General features: G+C 54.7%; 1 protein-coding gene across 1 annotated transcript in view; it reads left to right on the top strand.

Moving 5' to 3' along the window:
• The first annotated feature begins 1128 nt into the window (after positions 1–1128).
• ADAMTS15 (ADAM metallopeptidase with thrombospondin type 1 motif 15) overlaps positions 1129–9186 on the top strand; it is a 241208-nt gene continuing 233150 nt past the window's right edge. The window contains exon 1 of the mRNA XM_069614130.1: positions 1129–2401. Coding sequence (XP_069470231.1) covers positions 1403–2401 — 999 coding nt within the window. The 5' untranslated portion in view covers positions 1129–1402. The remainder of the gene's footprint in view (positions 2402–9186) is intronic.

Raw genomic sequence — 9186 nt, 5'->3', positions numbered from 1 at the left:
GGTAGTTTGCTACGTAAGATGACATTAGTAATACGTAGGTTAACGTCATCTATGATGATTTTCTGCTATAAAAGGCTGCTTTTTTTAAGATGCATTGAGAGATCTTACGCTGAGACGTCCGCTGATGTCCGTTGTGCTCCCTGTTTTAAATAATTGATATTAAAACAGTTACCTTTTTGCCAACTATCTGAGTCGTTTCCATTATTGATGTTTGAGTAACTTCTGCACCCCCATCCATCTCAAGGGTATTGCTACCTCGTCTTAAAGGGCTGGAGTCCACCAGTTCACAGCGCTAAAACCAAAAGGCCTGGGGGCTATAGCCCTCTCAGTCCCCACCTAGACACGATGTTGTGTTTAGAGTAAACTATGTGAAAGGCATGTGAGTGGCATGCGGGATGTGATGCCATGCATATCATTCTGTGTAATATGTGTGTATAATTGGAATCAGGGGGCACTGTGGGGGGGGGGGGGGTTGTTACCCCACTGCCCTACTGCTATTGGCTCAGGTATACTTCGGTCATGTGAGGAAGTGTGTTGTCACTTTTTCTGATGTAAGAGAGCGTCATGTGTAAAACCACAACTCAGAGTAAAATGGGCAAGAGGGGGCGATTTCCGTTTTTAAAAGAAACCCCCCACGTAGACTTTGGAATAACACGTAGTCATCCTCAGGCTTTCGGCGTAAACAATTTCACACACTTGAACTCACTTTGAAACACTCCACACTTGACTCTCACACACACGCACACGCGCGCTTTCTTACAGACACGCCCACAGGATCTGGTGGAGTAACACTGTTGTGTGTTGAACATGAAAACTCAGCCGTCCAATTCGTGTAAAAGCGGCGGGGGTGGCAGAACTATATCGACTGCAAAGTAGACGAAAATAATGGGAAACATGAAAGGCCCGTGCACACCGCGCCGGCGCTTTAAGGGTGCCGCGTGTGCGTGCGTGTGTGTGTGAGAGAGAGAGAGAGCATGTGTACGGTAATAGTGTTTGGAGAGCTACAAGTGGCTGAGATGGGTCCAATGAGCTGTGGCGCCCCTCCCCTGCCCCGCAGAAAGCCTCGGCGCGTGTGTGTGTGTGTGTGTGTGTGCGCACTCTGCACCCATGTATATAAAGGCGGCTGTCAGATGCTGCCGGTGGAGTCAGGCTGAGCCGCAGCGCAGCGCGCCGGTATCCCGGGATGTGCACAGCAGCCCTGGGCCTGGGGGTTCCAGCACGTACCTGCACCTGGATTACTGGCAGAGGTGCCCCACCCGCGTCACTGGCCTTTAACCCTTCATAGCTCGGCTGTTTATTCCAGGATTGGTGTGTTTCATCCTGCATGATAAGTTGCATCTGCGAGTCTGAGGTGTATTGTTGCAATTGACAGCCCATAGTCCCATCTCGGCAGCCTTGCACCATGGCCCCGCCATCGCTCAGCGCCCCTTTACTCTTCGTGGGTCTCTGCCTGCGGCTGGCCCCCCGGTCCTGCTCCCCCATGGAAAGCGAACTGGTCACCCCTCAGAGGCTGGACCCGGACATCAACGGGAGGCACTTCTACCCGCAGGGAGGTCTGCACGAGCTGCATAAGGACCGGGGCATTATTTTCCAGATCAGCGCCTTCCACGAAGACTTCTACCTGCACCTGACGCCAGACGCCCAATTCATGGCCCCCGCCTTTGCCATGCAGTACCTTGGTGCCCGCGCCAAGTCCACCGCCGCCCAGGGGGGCAACCTCCGGCACTGCTTCTACTCAGGGGATGTCAATGCGGACAGGGAGTCCTTTGCAGCCCTCAGCCTGTGTGGGGGGCTTCGGGGGGCCTTTGGGCACGGTGGGTCTGAATATGTCATCCGTCCCCTCAAGAATGACACCAGTGGCCGCATTTTGACTCATAGTCAAGGGGTGCACCTGTTGCAGCGCAGGAAGGCTTCCTCCCAGACCTTGGACGCCACCTCGAGGTGCGGCGTGGGCTCCAGCCTGAACCCCTCCATCCTGGCAGCCCTGGAGCGGTACAAGGGCACGCACTCGGGGGGCAAGGAGAAGGGGCCGCGCCCGCCCAGTGACACCAGGGCCAAGGCTGGGCGGCGCGCCCGGCGCTTCGCCTCCATTCCCAGGTACGTGGAGACCCTGGTGGTGGCCGACGAGTCCATGGACAAGTTCCACGGGGAGGACCTGCGGCACTATCTGCTGACCCTGATGGCCACCGCCGCCCGGCTCTACCGCCACCCCAGCGTCCAGAACCCCATCAACATTGTGGTGGTCAAGTTCATGATCCTCACCGACGAGGACAAGGGCCCCAAGGTGACCAGCAACGCGGCTCTGACCCTCAGGAGCTTCTGCAGCTGGCAGAAGAAGTGGAACAAGGCCAGCGACCGGCACCCCGAATACTGGGACACCGCCATCCTCTTCACCAAGCAGGTAGGAGTCCTCGCCGGCTGGCACTTCTGCCCACGTGGCATCTCCCATGACGTGGGTCAATCTCTCCCCTGGTGGTAGCAGGAGACAGCTCATCTTCCTGGCAGGATCTCTCGCCCCCTCCCCAAGTGACATCTTGCTGGCACTGGCACACCCCTTCCTTAGCGTTGCACCCGTTCCCCCATGACATCACACGTGACTGGTGGGCTCTCTTCCCTCCTGGTGGCACCACCCATCTGGCGGTGCCCGCTACCCTCTGTTCTTAGTGGAAATCCCGCATCTTCTCCCTGCTTGCACCTCTGCCCTGGTGGTACTCAGTCACCCTCTGGTGGCACTTCAACTTCCTGGCAGAAAGCCCTCATCTTCGCCATGCTTGGACTCTGCCCTGGTGGTACTCAGTCACCCTCTGGTGGCACCTCACCGTCCTGGCAGAAAGACCTAATTTTCTCTCTGCTTGGACTCTGCCCTGGTGGTACTCAGTCACCCTCTGGTGGCACCTCACCTTCCTGGCAGAAAGCCCTCATCTTCGCCATGCTTGGACTCTGCCCTGGTGGTACTCAGTCACCCTCTAGTGGCACCTCACCGTCCTGGCAGAAAGACCTCATTTTCTCTCTGCTTGGACTCTGCCCTGGTGGTACTCACCCCCACCCCCTTCTGGCGACATCTCACCGTCCTGGCAGAAAGACCTCCTCTTCTCTCGGCTCGGACCTCTGCCCTGGTGGTGCTCAGTCATCCTCTGGTGGCACCTCACCTTCCAGGCAGAAAGACCTCATCTTCTCCCTGCTTGCACCTCTGCCATAGTGGTACTCCCCCGCCCCCCTTTTCCGGTGGCACCTCACCTTCCTAAAATCAAGCCCCCACCTTCTCCCTGCATGGACCTCTGCCCTGGTGGTACTCCGCCCTCAGCCGCTCTCTGGTGGCACCTTACCTTCCTGGCATAAAGCCCTCATCTTCTCCCTGCTTGCACCTCTGCCCTGGTGGTACTCAGTCACCCTCTGGCGGCATCTCACCTTCCTGGCATAAAGCCCTTATCTTTCCCTGCTTGCACCTTTGCCCCGGTGGTGCTCAGTCACCCTCTGGTGGCACCTGACCTTCTTGGCATAAAACCCTCATCTTTCCCTGGTTGCACCTCTGCCCTGGTGGTACCCAGTCTCTCCTCTTATGGCACCTCACCTTCCTGGCATAAAGCCCACACCTTCTCCTCAATGGCACTTCTTAACCTGTTGGCTGAACCTGCTCCAGGGCCCGGGTCGGCTGCACAGGACGCCCACCCATTCATTTCCCCACCGCCTCTGCCCTGCTCTCTCCACCACTCGCACACGATGCTGATTGGCTGATTGGCAGCTGTGAGGCCGTCAGGCGTTTTGCATATGCCGGAAGCTCCACGTGCGGGGGCGCGCGCCTTGGAATGTGAAACATGCAGGGCCTTGTTATGGAAAGGTGCGCACCTGTGCAATCAATCAGGTGTGGGGCACAGCTGGAATAGCCCCTACCCTAATAGAGCAAAACAAACATTGGTCGGTGTGTGCGCCGGTGCAAAACCGTGCACGTTCGCAGAGCAGCAAAGACAGTGCACACATATGTTACTGAACGTCTGCCCTGTTGCAGCAATCGCCGTGCAAAATGCTAGGTCAGCAGAACAGCCTGGCCCTCTCCAGATTATGCGAGTGACGCGTGGGATGGCGGGGGGAAGGGGGGGGGGGGCGGGCTCTTCATTCATCCCCGACAGGGAAAGGGATGGGGGGGGGGGGGTATTCAGCCAAGCCGAGCAGAGGGCTGACTCTGTAGCTCCGGTGGACAAAGTCTGAGGAGAGATGTTCAGGCAACACTAAAGACTGAGGTCAGGCTGAATGCAGGGCTGAGAAATCAGTCCAGCCAGAGTAAGTGCAGAGTCTTCAGTCCGTGCCTCTGCAACATTAAACACTGAGGTCAGGCTGTTTGCAGGGCTGAGAAATCAGTCCAGCCAGAGTAAGTGCAGAGTAAGTGCCGAGACTTCAGTCCGTGCCTCTGCAACATTAAACACTGAGGTCAGGCTGTTTGCAGGGCTGAGTAATCAGTCCAGGCAGAGTAAGTGCCGAGACTTCAGTCCGTGCCTCTGCAACATTAAACACTGAGGTCAGGCTGTTTGCAGGGCTGAGAAATCAGTCCAGCCAGAGTAAGTGCAGAGTAAGTGCCGAGACTTCAATCCGTGCCTCTGCAACATTAAACACTGAGGTCAGGCTGTTTGCAGGGCTGAGTAATCAGTCCAGCCAGAGTAAGTGCAGAGTTAGTGCCGAGACTTCAGTCCGTGCTTCTGCAACATTAAACACTGAGGTCAGGCTGTTTGCAGGGCTGAGAAATCAGTCCAGCCAGAATAAGTGCAGAGTAAGTGCCGAGACTTCAGTCCGTGCCTCTGCAACATTAAACACTGAGGTCAGGCTGTTTGCAGAGCTGAGAAATCAGTACGGCCAGAGTAAGTGCAGAGTAAGTGCCGAGACTTCAGTCCGTGCCTCTGCAACATTAAACACTGAGGTCAGGCTGTTTGCAGGGCTGAGTAATCAGTCCAGGCAGAGTAAGTGCCGAGACTTCAGTCCGTGCCTCTGCAACATTAAACACTGAGGTCAGGCTGTTTGGAGGGCTGAGTAATCAGTCCAGGCAGAGTAAGTGCAGAGTAAGTGCCGAGACTTCAGTCCGTGCCTCTGCAACATTAAACACTGAGGTCAGGCTGTTTGCAGTGCTGAGTAATCAGTCCAGGCAGAGTAAGTGTCGAGGCTTCAGTCCGGTGACTCTGCAACACTAAACACTGAGGTCAGGCTGTTTGCAGGGCTGAATAATCAGTCCAGGCGGAGTAAGTGCCGAGACTTCAGTCTGATGCCTCTGCAATATTAAACACTGAGGTCAGGCTGTTTGCAGGGCTGAGAAATCAGTCCAGCCAGAGTAAGTGCAGAGTCTTCAGTCCGTGCCTCTGCAACATTAAACACTGAGGTCAGGCTGTTTGCAGGACTGAGAAATCAGTCCAGCCAGAGTAAGTGCAGAGTAAGTGCCGAGACTTCAGTCCGTGCCTCTGCAACATTAAACACTGAGGTCAGGCTGTTTGCAGGGCTGAGAAATCAGTCCGGCCAGAGTAAGTGCAGAGTAAGTGCCGAGACTTCAGTCCGTGCCTCTGCAACATTAAACACTGAGGTCAGGCTGTTTGCAGGGCTGAGCAATCAGTCCAGGCAGAGTAAGTGCCGAGACTTCAGTCCGTGCCTCTGCAACATTAAACACTGAGGTCAGGCTGTTTGCAGGGCTGAGAAATCAGTCCAGCCAGAGTAAGTGCAGAGTAAGTGCCGAGACTTCAATCCGTGCCTCTGCAACATTAAACACTGAGGTCAGGCTGTTTGCAGGGCTGAGTAATCAGTCCAGCCAGAGTAAGTGCAGAGTAAGTGCCGAGACTTCAGTCCGTGCCTCTGCAACATTAAACACTGAGGTCAGACTGTTTGCAGGGCTGAGAAATCAGTCCAGCCAGAGTAAGTGCAGAGTAAGTGCCGAGACTTCAGTCCGTGCCTCTGCAACATTAAACACTGAGGTCAGGCTGTTTGCAGGGCTGAGAAATCAGTCCGGCCAGAGTAAGTGCAGAGTAAGTGCCGAGGCTTCAGTCTGTGCCTCTGCAACATTAAACACTGTGGTCAGGCTGTTTGCAGGGCTGAGTAATCAGTCCAGGCAGAGTAAGTGCCAAGGCTTCAGTCTGGTGCCTCTGCAACATTAAACACTGAGGTCAGGCTGTTTGCAAGGCTGAGAAATCAGTCCAGGCAGAGTAAGTGCCGAGACTTCAGTCTGGTGCCTCTGCAATATTAAACACTGAGGTCCGGCTGTTTGCAGTGCTGATTAATCAGTCCAGGCAGAGTAAGTGCCGAAGCTTCCGTCCGGTGACTCTGCAACACTAAACACTGAGGTCAGGCTGTTTGCGGTGCTCAGTAATCAGTCCAGGCAGAGTAAGTGCCGAGACTTCACTCGGGTGCCTCTGCAACACTAAAGACTGAGGTCAGGCTGTTTGCGGTGCTCAGTAATCATTCCAGGCAGAGTAAGTGCCGAGACTTCACTCCGGTGCCTCTTCAACACTAAAGACTGAGGTCAGGCTGTTTGCAGTGCTGAGTAATCAGTCCAGGCAGAGTAAGTGCAGAGACTTCAGTCCGGTGCCTTTGCAACACTAAACACTGAGGTCAGGCTGTTTGCAGTGCTGAGTAATCAGTCCAGCCAGAGTAAGTGCCGAGACTTCACTCCGGTGCCTCTGCAACACTAAACACTGAGGTCAGGCTGTTTGCAGTGCTGAGTAATCAGTCCAGCCAGAGTAAGTGCCGAGACTTCACTCCGGTGCCTCTGCAACACTAAACACTGAGGTCAGGCTGTTTGCAGGCTGAGTAATCAGTCCAGACAGAGTAAGTGCCTCTGCTACACTAAACACTGCGGTCCGACTGTTTGCAGGGCTGATTAGTCAGTTCAGGAAGAGCAAGTGATGCGCGCTCTTCCTGTTGCTTCCGCAACACTGACTGCACTTTAAACTGTTGCGGTGCAGAGCGGTCACTCGGGAGCGACACAGCACTGAGTGTCCAGTTCAACCAGGCAACGAGGAAGGGGCAGGTGATTCCTATTCGGCCCAGAGAGCTAGTTCTGCCCTGGAAGAGAAGGTGCAGTATAGTGCCGAGAACTCCGTTCAGATAGACGAGGCGCTGGGTATTCAATACGGACACATGGCCCATGACGTGCTGTGCATTCGGTACCGATACACTGAGAAACTCCCGCGTATCTAGTCCGGGCCCCTGAAGGGACCAGGCCCAGCCCTGCCCCCACGATGCACGACGAGGACTGGCTATGCAGTTCCAGTGAGCGGCCAGCTGGGGGCGCTGCGGAATCACAGCCTGCAAGGGACGGCTGTGGACACCGCGCGGAGTACGACACGGAGGGGGAGGTGTGGGAGTGTGAAGTACCTCCTCTCCCCTCTTACCTGCCCTCCTGCCTTTCAATTGATGTTTTGCTTCCACAGCTGGAGGCGGGCGGGGGGGGGGGGGGGGTCGGGGAGTGCAGATTGTAAATGTTTCGTCGGTGCATGACTCAGATGAGCGCTGCAGGACATGCAGTGCGGCTCAGTTCAGCATGCGCGCAAGTCTGCTAACAGCGGCATGAACTGTGTGCTGCAGAGGACCCGGGGACCCCCCCCCCCCGCACAGGATGCAGAGGACTGGCTTCTCAAGAGGAAAGGGTCCGAGAGCCAATCCCCTCCCCCCCCCCGCCCACCGCCACTCAACCCCCCTTCCACGCCTCTCTTTCCCTACAGTAAGGGAAGAGCTGGAGACTAAGCACAGTGTGCAGTGGAATCGCCAGGGATGTTGGGCCGTAGACGTAGTATTGCCTATTTGTCTAAACTTTGTATCTTGCTCTGCGTAGATATGGAATGCAATACTATGTGAAGAATTACAACTGAGCTGGAGACGAAATAGAACATACCACGTTTCATCAAGCAGGGGGACAGTGAGAGACCAGAGGGACATTGTCGCTCCTACTCATTATACAATGTAACTCTCGCCACCCCCCACCCCCTACATCACTCCCTTCCTCCTTCCCTCCCTCCCTTCCATCCTTAGAGCAGAGGGACATTGTCGCTCCTACTCATACAATGCATCTTTCTAAACAAATTTCCCTCCCTCCCTCCCTTCCTTCCCCCTCCCTCCCTTCCTTCCCTCCCTCCCTCCCTCCCTTCCCTCCCTCCCTCCCTCCCTTCCTTCCTTCCTTCCTTCCTTCCTTCCTTCCTTCCTTCCTTCCTTCCTTCCTTCCTTCCTTCCTTCCTTCCTTCCTTCCTTCCTTCCTTCTCTCCCTCCCTTCCTTCCCTCCCTTCCTTCCTTCCTTCCTTCCTTCCTTCCTTCCTTCCTTCCTTCCTTCCTTCCTTCCTTCCTTCCTTCCTTCCTTCCTTCCTTCCTTCCTTCCTTCCTTCCTTCCTTCCTTCCCCCCTCCCTCCTTTCCTTCCTTCCCTCCCTTCCTCCCTTCCTTCCTTCCCCCCTCCCTTCCTTCCCTCCTTTCTTCCCTTCTTCCCTCCCTCCCTCCCTCCCTCCCTCCCTCCCTTCCTTCCTTCCTTCCTTCCTTCCTTCCTTCCTTCCTTCCTTCCTTCCTTCCTTCCTTCCTTCCTTCCTTCCTTCCTTCCTTCCTTCCTTCCTTCCTTCCTTCCTTCCTCCCTCCCTCCCATCATACAATGCATCTTTCTAAACAAAGCTCTATCCATTCGTTCCACCCACCTTCCCACCTACCCATCCACCCACCCACCCACCTACCAATCTCTCTCTATATCTTATGTGTATATCGATCTAGCCATCTATCTTTCGAAATGTGTAGATATATAGCAATGTAAAACGTAGATGGTACACCCCCACACACCCACACTACAATCTTAGTGTCAGAAAAAAAGACAGAACTGGAGACCAAGAAGAGCATAGTGTTTTGTAGCAGACAGAAAATGGTGGGCCTAACAGAAAATGATGGGCCTAACAGAAATGATGGGCCTAACAGAAATGATGGGCCTAACAGAAAAGGATGGGCCTAACAGAAATGATGGGCCTAACAGAAAATGATGGGCCTAACAGAAATGATGGGCCTAACAGAAAATGATGGGCCTAACAGAAATGATGGGCCTAACAGAACATGATGGGCCTAGTTTTGTCTATCTGACTCAATTAGATCTTTTCCTACTGGCAGATGTATCTTGACCTCATATGAAGGTGAGCATCGAGCTGGGGACTAAGTAGACGCCACGGCCTTACAGCAACTCTGTTCCTTTCCCT

Source organism: Ambystoma mexicanum, chromosome 9 (genome assembly GCF_040938575.1).
Source record: "Ambystoma mexicanum isolate Mex_15411 chromosome 9, UKY_AmexF1_1, whole genome shotgun sequence".
Lineage (NCBI taxonomy): Eukaryota > Metazoa > Chordata > Amphibia > Caudata > Ambystomatidae > Ambystoma > Ambystoma mexicanum.
Note: the sequence above shows the minus strand (reverse complement) of the source record. Positions and strands in the feature narration are given on the sequence as shown.